The sequence below is a fragment of the Girardinichthys multiradiatus genome, chromosome 20, assembly GCF_021462225.1.
Source record: "Girardinichthys multiradiatus isolate DD_20200921_A chromosome 20, DD_fGirMul_XY1, whole genome shotgun sequence".
Taxonomy (NCBI): domain Eukaryota; kingdom Metazoa; phylum Chordata; class Actinopteri; order Cyprinodontiformes; family Goodeidae; genus Girardinichthys; species Girardinichthys multiradiatus.
Genome location: NC_061812.1, coordinates 40,835,450 through 40,853,690, shown reverse-complemented (window position 1 = coordinate 40,853,690; position 18,241 = coordinate 40,835,450). Strand labels below are relative to the sequence as shown.

Here is an 18,241-nt window from a genome sequence, read left to right as displayed (position 1 = left end):
ACATAGAGACATAGAGTGAAGTCTGCACTTGACTCGAGGAAATAATCCAACCAACAGGGTAAAGACATTATAATTTCCTAAAATACCTTATCTCTCAACAGAAACCGTTTCCCTTGACTAACTCTGTGCTGCCAGTACAACTGCCTAACAGAAGAAGCATCAAGACCAGGGAGTCATATTTCAACTTGGGGAAACAATCGGGTTGTCCTTTCTGGTCCATGACTCCAGGAGCACTCTCACAGCCACCATTCAGCTTTTCAGCTATTGCTTTCAAACCGAACTCCTACCAGATGATCGACTGAGAGACACTCAAAAATAAAGTTATCATTTCTGTTGCACGGTTTTTCTTAGGGCACACGGACTCAGACTGATGAAGCATTCAAAGAATGCGATCTATTCAAAAAGCAAAGAGAGAAAATGCCACTTGACAAAGACGAGGCAGTCATCAAAAAGGCATGCAAAAATAAGCTTCTCACCCATTCTGCACCTTCATTTTAAAGTCATGAAGGCACACACATTTTTAGAATTAAAAAGATGATGTGGTATAGCAAAAGTAATGAACATGTAAAACATCAGCATTCTTTTTGAAACATTTAAAACAAGCTTTCAGAAGGATGGGCAACTCTAGAAAAAGAGAAACAGTGATAAGAATTGTGATTTATTGTGATAATGATAAACTCTATGATAAAATCCAAAAAACACAGTATGGTTGGGAGTGTTGAATCATATATGTACCACTGCTCAATAAACATGGGGGCTACATGAAATCAGCAAAACATTAAATTGTGATATTAATATTGAATGTTGCAAGGATGATGTTTACTACATTTAACCCAGATTTTCATCCTTACAATGACACCAACACTGTCCCTAAGGTTTAGCACCTTGACAATTATGTGGACTGTTGCCATAAAAGGCAGTGACGCTCTATTGAAGTGGCCAAACATATTACGGACAAGCAGAGGTTGGATACCTGACACCTACCTGGCACCTTCAGCGTGCACATGTACCAAACAAATATAGCATTGCCATTTCTCTCATGGGGAAATAATGTGCTAACTATTAGCAATACAAGCAGATAAAGAGCTTATATCTATTTTATGTCTTTGAATACCAAAGTAACATTTTCACAAAAAGAGCCCAACATATGCTGACGGTTTGATGAGATACAAATTGTCAAACATGCTAATGAATACGAGGACCCTTTGCCATTTAATTACGACTACTGTCGTCTCACTAGGAAACAAAACTGGTGCCAGTTCTGCTTCGTTTTGATAAGCTGACAGATGATTGGAGGATTTTTAAAATGTCTGAAGCATTTAGGGAAAAGTTTACCTTTATAGTGCCAGGGGCCACATAAACATGTGATGTAACACCAGATTATGGGACTTTAAGACAAAAACGGCCCATCACATTTTACTGTATGGACACAAGTACAGTTATCGCAATAAACCCCACAATAAAATCGCCATCACATGTTCATACAGTAATTATTTCATTTATATTTATTTGCACTTTATGCCTCCACTCACTAACGAGGGGCACTTTAGATTTCAAATGAACTAAAACGTAACATTATGCTGTTTTAGAAGAAATCCAAAACTCTTAACTCTAAATAGTAAACGCTTGCATTGAACCAGAAATTTCAAAAATAGAAATATATATTTAATACGGAATAACTTCCAGTTCGTGAACATCTCAGTGACAAAAAAAACTTTCTGTTCTACATATACAAAAGGAGCACAATATCCAAGCCAGGATGGGAAAACTCCTCACTAATAAGCATCCACGACTGCAAAACTACCAGGTAAAAGCATCCAGCAAACTGTGTCGGTCACATTTAACAAGCCCATATGAGCAATGCAGTTTTCTCCTCAATAAGAAGTAGGAAGTTTATATTTAGTAATTGCTAAAACCCAAAATAAAAAAATACAATTTTCATCAAAGAGGATTATCAAGGGATAATTACACAACGCACCACTAACGACATTTCTGTTTAAATATTTTTTCTGTAAGTCCCTAAACACGTACAGTATCTCACAAAAGTGAGTAAACCCCTGTCATTTTTCTAAACGTTTTTATATTTTTTCATGGGACAATTTCGAAGATCTGACACTTTGATACAATGTTAAGTAGTCAGTGTACAGCTTGTATAACACTGGAATTTTGCTGTCTCTTTAAAATAACTCAACACACAGCCATTAATATCTAAACCACCAGCAACAAAAGTGAGCACACCCCTACGTGAAATGTCTAAAGTGTGTCCAATTAGTGATTTTTCCTCCCTGGTGTCATGTGACTCGTTAGTGTTACCAGGTTTCAAGTGTGCGACTAGAGCAGGTGTGCTAAATTTGGTGTCTCCTCCTGGTCACTGGAAGTTCAACATGGCAAAGAACTCTATGATGATCTAAAAAAAATATATTTGTTGCACTACATAAAGCTGACCTGGGCTATAAGAAAATTGCCAACACCCTGAAACTGAGCTGCAGCACGGTGGCCAAGACCATACAGCGGTTTAACAGGACAGGACAGAAGCTGAGTGCACATGCTCAGCCTCAGACCCAAAGACGATGCACAGGAAAGCCCACAACCAATTTGCTGAAGACAAACAGAGTAAGGACATGGATTAGTGGAACTATGTACTGTAATCTGATGGGACCAAGATAAACTTATTTGTTTCTGATGGTGTCAAGCGTGTGTGGCGACAACCAGGTGAGGAGTACAAAGACAAGTGTGCTTTGCTTACAGTCAGGCATGGTGGTAAGAGTGTCATGGTTTAAAGCTGCATGAGTGCTGCCAGCTGTGGGGAACTATTGTTCATTTAGAGAACCATGAATGCCAACATGTGCTGTGCAATACTGAAGCAGAGCATGATCCCCTCCCTACAGAAACTGGGCCGCAGGTCAGTACTCCAACATGATAACGACACCTCCAAGATGACCACTGCCTTGCTCCAGAGACTGAGGGTAAAGGTGCTGGACTGGCCAAGCATGTCTCCAGATCTAAACCCTATTGAGCATCTGTGGAGAAAACTCAAACGGAAGGTGGAGGAGCGCAAGGTCTCCAACATCCACCAGCTCCATCATGTCTTCATGGAGGAGTGGAGGAGGATTCCAGTGGCAACCTGTGAAGCTCTAGTGAACTCCATGGCCAAGAGAGTTAAAGCACTGCTGGAAAATAATGGTGGGAGTACAATATATTGACACTTTGGGCACAATTTGCAAATTTTTAAATAGGGGTGTACTCACTTTTGTTGTCAGCAGTTTAGTCTTTGATAGCTGTGTGTTGAGTTACTGAGAGGGGAAATGCACACTGTTATCCATGTGGTACACTGACTACTTTACATTATATCAAAGTGTCATATCTTCAGTGTTGTCCATTGAAACATATAATAAAATATTTAGGTGTACTTACTTTTGTGAGCTAATCTAGGCTACAAAATTAGGCACATTTTCCAAGTCTAATGTCTTGAAATAAAAGACCTATTTTTAAACTTCCTCACAGAAATACTTTTAAAGCATTCACACATATGTGGTGGGATATCAAACAGATTATCTCATTATAATGTAATACCACTAACATTATGGTAATTGCATAATCAATCATGTGACATAAGATGAGGATTTGCCACCACAGAGGGACCTCTCCCAGACCCATGAGAAAAAGTGATAAGTTAATGAATTATTGCAAACACGGGGGATGGCAGACAAAGAGCGAGAGCCATGGATCGCAGTCACTTCTGCACCCCATCTGCAGTCAAAGAATCCCCCCAAAGATTGATTCATTGTTAACGCAGCCTGACACCCTGTGTGAGGGAGAAAGAAAGTGGCAGATAAAGGAACAGAGAATAGGGAACAGGGGGCTCCGTTTGCCAAGAAAAGAAGCAGAAGCAGTTCACCGCACAGGTTCCCACAGTGGATATTCTTCCATGTAGAAGATAATCACATACCTTCGCTTGAGTAATGCTGTTTTATAAGGAATCAAAATAAAGACAGGTAAGCTCATTTGGCAGTTAAAAACTGCCATCAACATCGTCATACCCAGCTTCACACCATTCAAGCTTTCTATCCATTTAGGAATTGTATTATGTTCTCGTATCCAAGAAAGAAAAAATCAGGATGATTTGTGAGAGTTCTTCATGCAGAGACATCAAGATGTAAGTGCCTGCAAGTATTGGCAGGGATGGCCTCAGGCAGTAAGCCCAACAACACACCTAAACTACAACCATTTCAGTGGAATGACTAACACACTACCTCACATGAGTATGCTCTCCAAGAATGCCCTCTCACAAGCTCAGCCTCCACACCTCGTGAAGCACACAGAGAGCAAACCAAGACTGTACCAAACTGCAGCCGCTGCTCAACCTCCTTTAAACTGAAATAAACCCGTAGACCTCTGCCTCTTTGTTTCAAATTTTTTATCAATATGGAAACCAGCATTTAATCGTGTGATGGGTCATTATAATCACGGATGCTTAATCTCCCCACAGTAAACAGATAACAGACGCATGGATTTCCCTGAGCGGCCACTCTGAGCAGGTCAGGTCAAGTTTGGCTGTCAGCAGTGGGGGATAAATAACTGTACGAGACCAGTGAAAGCAAGGTGGGTGATCACGGCCTCTGGTTGCGTTCTGTCACCGTCTTTGTGTATGTAGATCTACTACCAACGAGAAGTTAGGATGCGATGAAAGAGAAAAGTGGCATTTTCTGTTATTCTAACTCCACTTAATGTGAGACAGAACGTGTTGTTGCTTTATCCAGGCCACATTAAATATATGCCACATATAGCCAGTCACTGGATTTGCAAGAATGATCCTGGATGCAACCTCCCTTAAAAAACTGCTTTTGTGGGTTGGAGTTTTCATGATCCTAGCCGATAACGTGTACTAAATGTCCTCAGAACTTAACTTGTCTTCCGATTACTTCTTGCCAAAGACACCCGGGTCACAAAGTCAAACTTTTGGTCCTTCAATGGTGTGTCTGGTTTATACGAAGGTGAGCAGCATTTCATAAATAAACCTACTAGTCTGTTCATGCTTTCAAGTACATATATAGAAATAATCAACCCATCTGATCAGTGACCATGTGGTTTTTGGTATTCCAATCAAAAATTTGTTTTCATTTCAAAGTAGTAGAAGTATGAATGGGTTCCATTCAATACAGACGATAGTCCTTCCAAATGTCCAAATATATTAGAATTGATAGGTTTTCAACAGAATAAACACATATGCACTTTCTGAATGGATGTTTCATGATTTGTTTCATTAGTAATCTAAAATTCAGTCAAGCTATTAGTAATGTAATTTAAATGGGGTTTTCCTTGTTTTTAATAGATCAATTCTTTGATCACGCCTGGGTAACTGTCTTAAAATATATTTTTTTTCTTACTCTAGAGCTGATCACAATGCCTAAAGCTTCCACGATAATAAAAAAAAAAAAAAAAGTTAGAAAATGTATGCCAACTGTTCTGATGAATATTCTGTTTGCGGTCACAACATTTTGTATGCTGTGTTTTCTTTATTTCGGATTCTGAATTGCAGCTTTTAAACCGACATGCCATGATCTTGGTGAAGTTCATGAATGCAGGTTTAAATGCCTTGAAATGTATTTTAATTCTCTTTCAAATGAAACCATTTGCTTTAGCATATGAACTCCTTTAAAAAAACTCAAACATCTTTGAGTTAGACCAACTTCAATTAATCTGCTGCCAGTCAAACAATTTGTTTTCCACCAGAGGGGCTGTCCTCCAAGAAATATACATCTACTAAGGTTGCTTATTATTAATATCTAACCCGCATGGTGACTGTACACATAATCACAATATAGAGTTCTGAGCCAGTCTGTGGTTGCTGTTTTGCATTAAATTGAATTCCATTCTTTTCAACGACATGGCCAGAGTTACTGCTTAGGTACATAGGTGAGTTGGGAACTGACATTTTGTTTCAGTCACTAGATTTGCTGTGCCATACCCTCAATTATTTGATATCGCTGGTAGAGGTTTCAAAAATTGCAGATGATTTCGTGAAGTAAACAAACAGATTTCAAATGATGTACTTATTCACTCGCCAAGCTTTTGGTTTAACAACACCATGTTTAATTTGCAGTAAAAAAAACAAACAAAAAACAAAACAAAACGACTTAATAGCCTGTTAGTCACTGTTTTCAAATACAGATATGCAGAATAAATGATTTTACATGTGAGAGCATGCTTTTTTACTTCGAGCAACAACAAAAAAAGGTATGAATTTTAAAAGCGTTAAAAAATACTGGAATGATCAAAAAACCATCATAATTTTCAAATGTAACTTTTTAAGATCTGACAGTTAACAAGGCTTCATCAAACATTCACTGAAAGATTAATGGCAACATCTTTTAAAAAATGAAGAATTTAGGCATTTCTTAATTAATATTCTGTTTTTACGCGTTTTAATGTAACATGAGGGACATATATTGGCCCATGTAACGTGATCTTAATGTGTCTTTAAAGTCATACCAAGACTTGCAGATCCTGTGGTGGGGAACAGATGAATCCACCAGCAGCAGATGAACTAGAACTGGTCCCTCTCAAAGATTGACTTCCCAAACCTACTGGACTATGCTGCGTTCAATGAATGGTGTCAACTCAGCTATAGAGTTTTTAAAAATGCAAACACGTAAGAAATAACGTCTTTTAAGCACATAATAGAACATTTTTTTGTTTGTTTTTTTTGCTAAGTTGAGTATAAGGAGGAAGACAACAGCACCCCAGCGAATCAAAGTCAATGTCTCGTAAAACTTTGTGGCTAGCGGAAAATGGAAACGGCTATAAACGCGAAAACTAGTAAGAATAACAAACTATCAACTCAAGTTCGGTGTTTATTACTGTCATTTTCACGGCGCAGGACGTATTACTACACGACCGAAATCACACAACAAATTTACAGTGTTAAGGCGGCTCGTTTTAACACGGTAGCTTAAAAACCACAGCCTGCTCGGAAGCGAAGCAGCACCAACTGCTTTTGCAACAACAACAACAACAAAAAATCCCGAAGAAAGACAGCAGAACCAGCGTTCACGACTTATTTATGACTGAATCATAAAGCACTCAGAGGAGAGAAAAAAACTTACCGGCTTCGACGCTTTCATTGACTGCACCAGCTTCTTTAAAGCCTCTACAAACTCTCCGCCATCTTCGGCAATACCGTGTTTGTTTAAATGGGAAACACTCCCAGAGCGGAGGGAGCTAGCTTGTAGAAGAACGAAATGCATCCTGGGTAACGTAGTTGTGTTCCATTTTGAGCTAAATCAAACGTCTGGCACGTTGTGAAAATGAACTACAGGCACACTAGTAACCCCCAGGTTATATGACAGTGATATTTTGGGGAGACAGAGAGACTATACATTTTATTTATAGACAGAGAAGCACTTATTTCAATGTGTTTCCTACCTAGTATTACATTATTGTGGTATACACTATGAGTTAGATAGCACATGTATTTATTTTTTCCATTTAAACATTTATCAATGCTCTAATGTGCTTTAGAAACTTATTCTAGGATGGTAACACAAACATTGCATCCTTGGTATTTTCTTGAGATTTTATGTGGCAGAGTGGAAAGTAAGCAATGACTGTTTTTTAAAATGTTTTACAATAAAAAAAGGAAAAATGTGATGTGTATTTGTCTGAAATCCCCTTTGCTTTGACACACCTGAATAAAATCTAGTGCAACCAACTGCCGTCAGAAGTTAACTTGTAAGTAAATGGGGTAAGTCTTTATGTAATTTAATCTCAGTAAAACTACATCAATTCTATGAAGGCCTCAGAGTTTTGTTAAGAAAAAACTGGTGAAGAAACAACACCATGAAGACTGAAAAACACACTAGACAGGTTTAAAGTTGTGTAGATGTTTATAATGCAAAAACATCTGCAAACCTACAAAGACATGGCCGTCCACCTAAACTGAGTGTCCGGGCAAGGAGAGTGTTCATTGCAGGAGCCCCATAGTAACTGAAGAGCTGCAGGGACCCACAGCTCAGTTATGAGAAGTTGTTTGGCGTGCACTCCACAAATTGGTCTGCTGAGTGGTTGATAGATGAAGCTAACAACAGGGTAAGAGTAAAAAAGCCATTAAACTCACAAAATTGACTTCCTCACAATGTTCTACAGTGCTGGGAGTGTCTACAGACTGCATGTGAGTGAAGTATTGCAATATGGCAGCTAAATAGGGGCCTGCATAAGATAATGAGGGGTCTATTTAGTGTGTGCTGCAGGAACAGGACTCTAAACATTGTTACTGTTTTATATGTTTTATCCATTTTGTGTGATTTTTTGTAATTTCTGGTTTAATTATAAGTATATTTAATGATTTTTCTTGCTGTTTTAGATACCAGAGACATGTTGTCTGGTTTTCGTCTGCTTGTATCATACAATGTAATGACAATAAACTGATGCAGTTTGATGAGAGACCTACAAAATAGCCACTATGACTTTTACCTCATGTCATTAAACTGAAGACTAAATTTACCTCTTCACAGAATTTTACCTTGGCAGATAGTTTTAAGGTTGCAAATAGACTATCACTCATGTACATTAATACTATATGCAGCTTCACAGAAAACATATTCCTCCTGCAGCAAATTAAACAACATCATCTTTGAGTTGGCTCAGATGATACAGGGAACTTTCTCAGTGGTGATCTGTCAAGCAAATTGTTATAAGCGTGGAGAGAGTGAAGGCCGAGGTTGGCTTGAGAGCAACAGGACAAGTGTTAGGTTAAAGGGCGTGGGGGCTGGGGGTTTAACAGATTAATGTTCTTTCCCTGCTCCTTGCTGTGAGAAGAAAATTCTGTCTGCCCTTTCACTATGAAAATTGAGGTGAAATATGTAAAATTGTGAATATACAGAAATTAGCTGATCACCGGTAAAAGGAAGTAAAATTCACAACAAAAACTTATAAACATGCATTCACATCATTCAGGTATGTCCCAATTGCTCACAAAAGGACTTGATGATTTACAAGTTAATAAAGTCACTAAATAGAAACTTCTAAACTTTGCAGGTGCTTTGTAGGTTGGACTGGAAAGAGAAGGTCAGTTACATTCCGTGGAGTCCCATAGAGTCTGTTTGTGCCCCTTCCCCCACTAAACATGCTAACCTATGGCCCCTGTCTCCCCCCATCCCCCGTCAGTAAATGTGAGACACTTTATCCTTTTGGGAGGGGCAAGTAGGAGCCCCTCTCCACTTTGAAAGGACAGGAGATAACAATTTGAAAGGACAGGAGATAGCCCCATAATCATTAATGTATTCAGATTGGTTTACCTGCAAACAGCCAGCAGCAAAAAGCCTTGCTGCTTTTCTCCAAACTAAGCACCCCTTACTCCTTTACTTTGACTTATGCTGTAAATCTCAAAAGCGACATATTAGTCTGTATACTTTAAATTAAATTTCATAAATGTTTTTTTTGTAAATTCTTCACATATTGAATTCTATTTTTGCAATATGTAAAATGCATGGTTATGTGTGTCAAAAAAAATGTTAATCTTCAAATCAAAAGCAAATGTGCTATGAAAACAAAACAGACTAATTAGTGAAACTGCTATAATTCTTGACAAAATTTTTAGTTCTCAGAAGATTGTTCTGATTCACAAACCTAGTATTGGCCAAAGGCTGGCTCGTACACATTTTTGTTTTGAGGGTAGACAGACTTCAAAAATTTGTAAATAAGAGGGGAAAATAGTAATACTAAAACTAAATCAGATAAACTTTACCCGTACATGAAGGAACTTTCAGTGAGACTGCAGCTTGGGCGCCATCTTAAGGAGAGCTGGGCCCATTACCAGTCAGTCTAAAATTACAGTCTGTGAGACTCATTTGAGGGCACACACTGAACATTAAACGCTACTTGGGGGAAATGATGAGTGTGTTACAAATGTAGGTCTGTCTTTGGGATGTAACTACAATGTAAAAATGTTCTCTTTTTTTCTCGTCAAAATATAGACAAAGCATTTTCGGGAGGTTGTTAATCATTGTGTCTTGGGAGGTTCACGTTCATCTGCTCACTGGCAAAATGAGTGTGAAGCAGTAACTAGGTATTAACTTGATATAAGAACATTTCCCTTTGGAAAAGTATCATTATAACATAAGGTTAACTACATGAAATTGAGAAAAATCTTATACTTGTTTTTTGGTTGTTTTTTGATGTCATATATTCATTCTTCTGTTAGTTGTGTGTTGAAAATATTGCGAGTTTGACTCTGTTTGGCATCAAATCTGCCTTAATTTTACATGATATAAGTTTAGCAATGTGTTCGAAACATTCCTTAGGGATTTGGGTCCATATTGACAATGGCTGGCTGGCTGATGCAACTCTCTTGTTTCATTGCATTCTAAAGGCACTCTGTTGCACTGTTTTGAACTCATTGTGACGATCAAGAAATCATTTTGAGATAATCTGAGCTTTGTGGCATAATGAATTGTGCAGCTGGAAGTGACCGGCACAATATGGGTACACTATGGTCATAAAGGGATGGACATGGTCATTAGCAAAGTTCAGATACGCTGTGGAGTTTAAGGAATGCTCAGGTACTAAGGGCCCCAAAGTGTGCCAAGACAACATCCGCCTCACCATTACACCACCACCAGTAGTCTGAAGAGTTGATAAAAGGCAGGATGGAGCCGTGCTTTTCATGCTGCTTATGGAAAATTCTGACCCTTCTGAAGGTTGGAGCTGAAATCCAGACTCATTGGACCAGGTGATGTTTTTCTAATATGGTGTTGTCCAACTTTCGGCTGCCCAGTAAGAATTTTAGCCTTAGTTGCCTAGTTTTCCATTCAGAGATGGTATTCTGCACATTAATTTGTAGTGAATGGTAAGCTATCATTACCTTTCAACATCTCAAACCAGTCTGCCCATTCTCCTCTGACCCCTGACATAAACAAGGCATTTTATCCACATGACTGCCACTCATTGGATATTTCTTTCTATTCTCATCTGTAAACCCGATAGATGGATCTGTGTGAAAATCCGGGTAGATCCGCAGTTTCTTAAATACTCATGCCACCCCATCTGGAACCAACAACCATGCCACTTTCAAAGTCTCTTAAATCTAATTTCTTCCCCATTCTGATGCTCATTTGGAACTTCGTCATCATCACCATGTCTAGGTCCCTAAATACATTACAAGCAGCTGCCTTGTGACTGGCCGAGTCGCTAAAAGGTATAGCATACCTAATAAAGTGGCCAGTGAGTGTATGTATGAGCCAGGAAATTAAGTGGTTAGGAAATGTACTGCACAAATAATGCATCTTGTATTAAACCCACAAAACAACTGAGAACAGATTCCACATTTTATGACTGCATTTTGAACTAATTTGTATACATATGAATCCTGTACTGCTTGTTTTTCATTTGTAGTCTTAGAAAACAATCACAGATTTAATAGGTTGTCTCTTTCCTCTTTCAATTAAGGTTACCCACAAGAGGTACTGTTTTTCCTTTTGCTGAAGAAAGATGAGCCCACAGTGTGCTGAGTGAGGTACTTGTTTTTCAACACCCAGTTTCTTTGCAAGTAATAATCTCTAGCAAATTGTCTTTTCAGAATCAAAATTAACTTTATTGGCTGATTTTGAGTGAACAAACAAGAAATTTGACAGTTTTTAATGCTGAGATTGTAGAGTTTCAAAAAATAACCCGGAAGGTGCTTCCTCTTCTTTGTAATTCACAGCATTTACCCCAGGCAAAATGAGTGTTGAACACAGGGTTTTATTTTCCTTAGTTTAAATATTTATATTGGGGCCATTGACCTAAAATTCAGATGTCAGCGACCACCTAAATAATCCACACGTCCAAATAAACGAAGGCAAATTAGTCCAAAAATGAAGTTATGGATGAGAACAGAAATCACACAGGGAATGAGGATTGAAAACACATCATTATATTGAAAACTTTGTGGAAAATCTTTTTGTGGTAATGACAACTTCAAGATATCTCATGCATGGTGACTATTGTTTTCCTTGGAAATCCGCACTTGTTTCAGTGTCCTGGTATATTTCTCTATTCATCCTTGCTTTAATGATATAAACTGTTAGTGCCAAATGCTGTAAAACAGCCCATATTATAATGTTGCTAAAAGACATGGACTAGACAATGAATCTTACATGACCTCCTCTGCAACTTTGTAAGAGTAGAACCACCTCCTCTTCTTGAAAATGAGAATTGATCAGTCTGAGTTTCCTTTTCAGAATCCTAAGATAAACTTTGAGTAAGGCCAAAAATTGTCCTTACTTTAGTAGAATCACTTTTTTATTTCCTCTGTTTAAAAATTAAGACATTAGTCTGCCACTGGTCTGCCACTCCATATGCCTTGTCCTGGTTCTCCTTGCAACATTGAAGAGGTTGTCAATCACAAAAGCCCCACAACGTCCAGGGTGTAAACCACCCACTGCTTTTGCTCTGTGGTCTTGGGCTTTCCTACTACATTGGAGACCTCTGCCATATTAATGAACGTGGTTTTCTCTTCGGATTCTGCCTCCACAAAAGTGTACAAGGTGAATGGATTAAGGAGATCCTCCAATTGCTCCTTACACCATTCAACAATTACCATTGTCTGGGTCAGCAGTTCTCAATCTAAACCAAGCATAGGGTCAGACTCTACTTTCTCTTTCCAGGTAATCTAACAGATTACCAGAACATCCTTGAGGCTAACCAAATGTTCTTTTACATAACCTCTCCATGCTCGTGCTTAAATTGTTCTTCCACAACCACAGAAGCTGCAGTCCTTCTGAACATGCTATATGTGTTCCCTGGGACAGCGAAGACCTGAAAGCCTCCTCCTTCTTCTCAATGGCCTCCATCTCTGCTGGTCTCTAGATTAACGGGTCATCTGGTTACACCTGGGACACGGTGCCAGCCCCCTTGAGACCCTGCAAGTATAAGTGAATATAGACAATAGATGGAGGATGGATGGATGGAAATTAAACTAATAAATAATGGGAAATATATTTTCTTGTCAGGGTTTTAGGAATCTTGCAGTAGATGTTATTGCCCATTTTGGGGGAACTCCATAAAGCCACAAAGTGAACATGCAGTAACACCAATTCAAAGGTCAATGTTAGGTGAATCATATGACTGTAATTCAGCCTGTTTCTTCTCTAGTGTGGCAACGTTTTGAAACTCTGGTAAGTTAAATAATGACCAATTGAATGAGTACCTGGCCTTTATTGGTACCATTAAAGTTTAATTTTCAGGAAGAAACCTGTGGGTCAAGTCCCTTCAAATGAAATATGGGCTTGTTCCCAACATAACGTCTCTTCACAGTTAAAACAAAGGCTGGCTCTTTGGCCTATTCTGTACATACGGTAGGTGATAAGGATGATTTGGACCTGGGTTGTCTTGCTGTGTTTCACCTCACATGTACTAAACAAAAGAAAACCAACCCGGAAATGCACTAGCCAATCAGCAGCCGCGTTACATTTGCTCTGCATGCCTGGCCATTCTCAGCATGGGTTTTATCAAAACAGTGGAGTCAGTTTGGAGAGTCGTGGCTGTGCTCTAAGCTGGGTGAGGGCTGACAGGGCTGTCCTCCATGTTTTAATAAACACTGACAAATAATACAGAGTTTTTAGCCATGCAGCCACTGAGGTAAGCCCTACTTTTGTTTTTTCACATGTAATACTTTGGTGAAAGATCACCAGTCACAGTGTTGGATCAGTGCCTGTCTAATATTACAGGTTTGTTTGACAGATAGGGTGAGGGAAAAATATCTGTTACCCTAAAGCATATGGGTGCAGCTTGGAGTGAGGATATAATGAGATCAGTAATGCAGTTGTTACATACTGATGGCAAAAGCCTCTTTTTCAGTTATGTTGAGGACAAAACTGCATTACAGCTGTGTCTGGCCTATGTTGTCAAAATGGCATACCCTCTGAGTGAAGCAAGCAGGGTGGAAGATACGTGCAGCAATGCAGAGGGATGTTCCCAGAGGAATAAAATGATGGGAAACTGACAGCACAGCAAGTTTAGTTTTGGCCTTAAATTAGTATGAGATCAAGACAGCAGGGTTGCTTTGGCAGACTAACAACGCCTTGAAGAACAGATTATGACTGCATGATGGGCTTATTTTTTCACTTTTTATCAAACACCTTGTTTACTTCAAATTTATGGCATTTTATTGGGAAATAAAAAAAAAAACATATGGAATATTCTAATCAATTTATCTTTCTGTTAGTTGTTTTTAAGATACCAATTATTTGTGGAGTAAGTAATGTCCCAGCACCTTAATTTTACAAGATTGTAGGAATTGGTGGAGCCTATTGACCTGCACTACCCCCTAACCCAACCCCCAGCGTTAGTGTCAGCCATTTTAAAAAGCTTCCCCTTTCTGTCCCTCTGCTTCAAACACACTGGTGATTTGTATGTAAGGGAGAGGGAAATAAGGTGGGAAGGACTTCATCTGTAAAAGCTTTGCACAGAAATTTCTCTCTGAGAGGGTTGAGAATCTGTATAGAAGTTGATCTGGTTTGACTGTCCCTATATATGTCAATATATACTGATGTCGCTTATCCAAATACACAATCTAAAATGTTATATTTGATTACTTATTCTAATAGTTTATTGTTAGAAGTGTTAAATGGGAATTGTAATATATTATGATGATAATATATTTATTTAAAGTGATTTACTGCTATCATTTGAATATATACCGGGGGGATTGCAGTGTGGCTGCTTCGCTGAATATAATGATGGTGTCTAGGAATGTGTTTAATCCCTTCATTCCAGGACTGGTGTGGCTAACTCTTCAATATACATGCACATGCAGCCTAGTTAGTCTGATACCTGAATATATAAATCCCCTATAGAATCCCTTGTAAATATAAGTTCCTTTTATGTACAACAATGGTATCTTTTTAACACAAATATTCCAAGATTTACTACCAGTTACTTGGTGAAAATGCATAATATAGCCGCTATGCCTTGTTCTTCATTAAAAATTTCAAATGTATGATTGCTCTTGAAAATTATTTTACCTGAATAAAGGACAAATAAATAAAATGAAAATGCTAAAAAAAAGCCTTAAAACTGATATCCCCAAATTAATTAGACCATGACACCTATAGCATCATGGAAATGGGCTTAAACTGGCTGTCAAACCGGCAGAGGGACATTTGTTCTGGCCATGGAACAATGGAGTAATTGTTCAGGGGGTCATGGGAGTTTGGTTACCCGGCCCACCTGTGTTTCGTGGATCTGGAAAAGACATAGAACCATGTCTTCTCAGGCTTTTTTCTTGGGTGATGGAGGAGTATTGGGTGCCAGAAATGTATTTAAATGTTATCTGGTGCTTGTATAACCAAAGAAAGAACTGTGTCTGCATTGTCTGCAAAAACGTCAGATTGCTGTCAGTGCGGATTGGACTCAACCAGGGCTGTCCCTTGTCACCAACTCTCATTGTGGTGTTGATTGATATCTCTCATCAGGTTTGGGAACTTAAGGGTCACATCTTTTCTATCTGTGGATGTTGTTATTCTGTATGCATTTTAGTGTGCAAAAGGCTTTGTAAGCAAATTCAAGTATTTTGGTGTCTTGTTCATGAGTTATGGTAGGATGGGGCGGGAGTTTGATAGATGGATATGGACCTCCTCTACAGTAATGTGGGTATTCCTCTAGTCTGTTATGTGCTATAACAGACTGGCTCTCAATATACCTGCCCATATAAGGGTGGCCAGGCTCATCTGTAGAGAAAAGGCAGGGAGCTCTGTCATCTTGTGGAAACTTGTAGTAAAGGCGCTGCTCCTCCACATGGAAAGAAGTTGGTTGCAGTGGTTCTGGCTAATCAGGATTAGGATATCTCCTGGGAATCTCACTTTGTTAGTTTTCAAGGCATGTCCCTCTGGAAAGAGACACTTGACCAGAACCAAAACTGATGGTGGGATTGAGTGAGAGTTGCATAGCTCCAGTAATTCAGGTGTTGCTTCGAAAACCTGGGGCAGACCCAGGTTGTCCTTATTTGTCTTATCATATTCCTTATGATCTGGGAGGCCGTGGGATACCCCAGAATGAAGTGGAGAGAGTTGTCTTGTGTCCCCTCTTGGACCTGTTACACGAGCAATCTGATCTTGGAAACGTGGATTACACTGAATGGAAGGACATAATGGCCAAAGATAAACTCTACATCAAGTTTTTAGAGAAGAGATTAGACTTTCAAATGAGAAATCCAGGTGTGAAACTGTGTACTTATCTTTTTGTACATTAGAGTTCTAAAATCCTGACAAAAACATTGCAATAATAAATAATATTGAGTTTTTTGTAGATGATGTTTGATTTGACTAAGAATAACTATTAATAAGTGCCTAAAGGAAGTAATAAAGTTAGTGATTTTAATCATGTTACCAAGTCGGGGCACCACCTGATCACCAGGAATTAATAGCAAAACCGCTCCCAGTCCCTGTTAGTTATTGTTTTTGAATACCTTCCTGGTGAAGTGTGGTTCTATAAAACAGTAGATGGAGGGAATTTGCATTCTGGCATTCTCAAACAGCAAGTCCTGCACACATATACAGAGTAAACGAACAACTTCCCTCCAAATACAAGAATTCATTAACAAAATACTTCAGCATCCATTTAAAATACTTCAGTCAACAAACTTTTTAACTAGGCTAATAACATAAAAGAATAGCCTTTGAGTAGCTAGCTCCCACTAGACTGTAGCTGGAAGCTGCTGTTTTCATTTTGACAACTGCGGTAATTGCTCTCCTATCAGGCCTTGAGCGCCTTGTTGCTGAAAAGCGCTATATAAATAAACTTGACTTGACTATCGTTTTTTTCTCAGTTTACCATCTTCAGTTTGAATGTGGTCAATTACAGTTGGTATTCTTATGAGCTGGAGGAGTTTTTACAGTTACTTAACATTATTTGTACCCTAGAAAAGGCACAAGCTGGGTCATCTTCTCAGTCGAGTCCTGTCCTACATGGTCTGTGTATATTACTGATGTTATTTCCTCCCATTTTCTTTCATTGTTCAGTGTTTATGACAGGTTTCTCTCATTTTATTCTTATCCCTTAAGCCATAGTATACTACAGTTTAGGCATAGTTTTACCCAATCTGTTTCTACACATTGAGTAAGAAATAAAAGTATAATTTCTCTCTTGCTATTATTGTCTGTTAATTGTTGGAGTTAACTCTAAACTCCTGCATGCTCGTTTGTTAGGTAAAGCTAAGACATCCTATACTGTTACTAATAAAAACAAAGTAATAAAAGAAACACGGAGACTGCGCAGTCTTTAGATGCCTGGTCAAGGAGAAGCTCGTCCGAATCCTTCTGAAACTTCCGAAACTTCTGAAAACTTCCCCAAGAACAGTCGTTTTTATTCAAAAGCAAGGCGTGCACTTGTACATGAAAAAACATACATTTAATCGACTGTCTGATTTCATATCTGGCTGTCTGACACCCATTCAGCTGACTTTTCAACACTTCCTGTTTTTCTACTTTTGACCTTTAATTATATATGTAGAAATACAAAAATACCTGTTATCATTGGGCAGAAGTCTTGCGAATAAAAATATCTTGTTATCACTGGGCAAAAGTAAGTCTTACATACTGAAATATCTTGTTGTCATTGGGCAGAAGATATCTATACAGAAATATCTCACTGTTGTAAGGCAGAATATATCTAAATCAAACTCTCACACACAATACACTTTATTTCACATATAACTTTAGCATAGCAATACAAATCCTATCAGCATATCATGAATATTTTCCAACATAATATTGAACCTAACCCTGGCCCTAGTACTGACTCTCAGTACTCCAAGTGACTTTAAATCTAGATCAGGGCTTGGAGTTATAAATCTTAATGTCAGGAGTTTAATTCCCATATGAAAATTTGGGCTAATACATCCGAAGCTGTTGTTTTGGTTTTGTTGGAAATTTGGCTAAAGAAATCCATTACAGGAAGAGAGATTGCCATCAAAGGTTATAGTGTATTTAGATGTGACTGTCCTACAAAAGGTGGTAGCATTGTGATATATGTCAAACAGAAATTTCATGTTATGGTCCAGTGATGTCTTTCCCTAACCAGACAGTTTGAATTTCTTGTTTTGAAGTTTGAGCTTTTTTTGGGTCATTTTATCACTGTTGTGGGTAAGCTATATAGCTAATAGTGAAACCCTGTTAACTTTGAATACCCAGCTTTTAAATTTAAATTTTAATGAGATTCTTCTCACATCTGATTTGAATTGGCTATCCCCTGTATCTGCTTGTTT

The 18,241-nt window shown here is 38.5% G+C and overlaps 2 protein-coding genes across 3 annotated transcripts in view; one reads left to right on the top strand and one right to left on the bottom strand.

Moving 5' to 3' along the window:
* Window positions 1-7,197, bottom strand: part of LOC124856991 (nuclear receptor coactivator 3-like) — a 49,925-nt gene extending 42,728 nt beyond the window's left edge. The window contains exon 1 of the mRNA XM_047348004.1: window positions 7,107-7,197. The gene's annotated coding sequence lies outside the window, so the exon portion shown is untranslated. The remainder of the gene's footprint in view (window positions 1-7,106) is intronic.
* Window positions 7,198-13,478: 6,281 nt separating this feature from the next.
* Window positions 13,479-18,241, top strand: part of zmynd8 (zinc finger, MYND-type containing 8) — a 35,336-nt gene continuing 30,573 nt past the window's right edge. For both annotated transcript variants that reach the window (XM_047347534.1, XM_047347530.1), the window contains exon 1: window positions 13,479-13,617. In XM_047347534.1, the coding sequence (XP_047203490.1) occupies window positions 13,604-13,617 (14 nt within the window). In that variant the 5' untranslated portion in view covers window positions 13,479-13,603. The remainder of the gene's footprint in view (window positions 13,618-18,241) is intronic.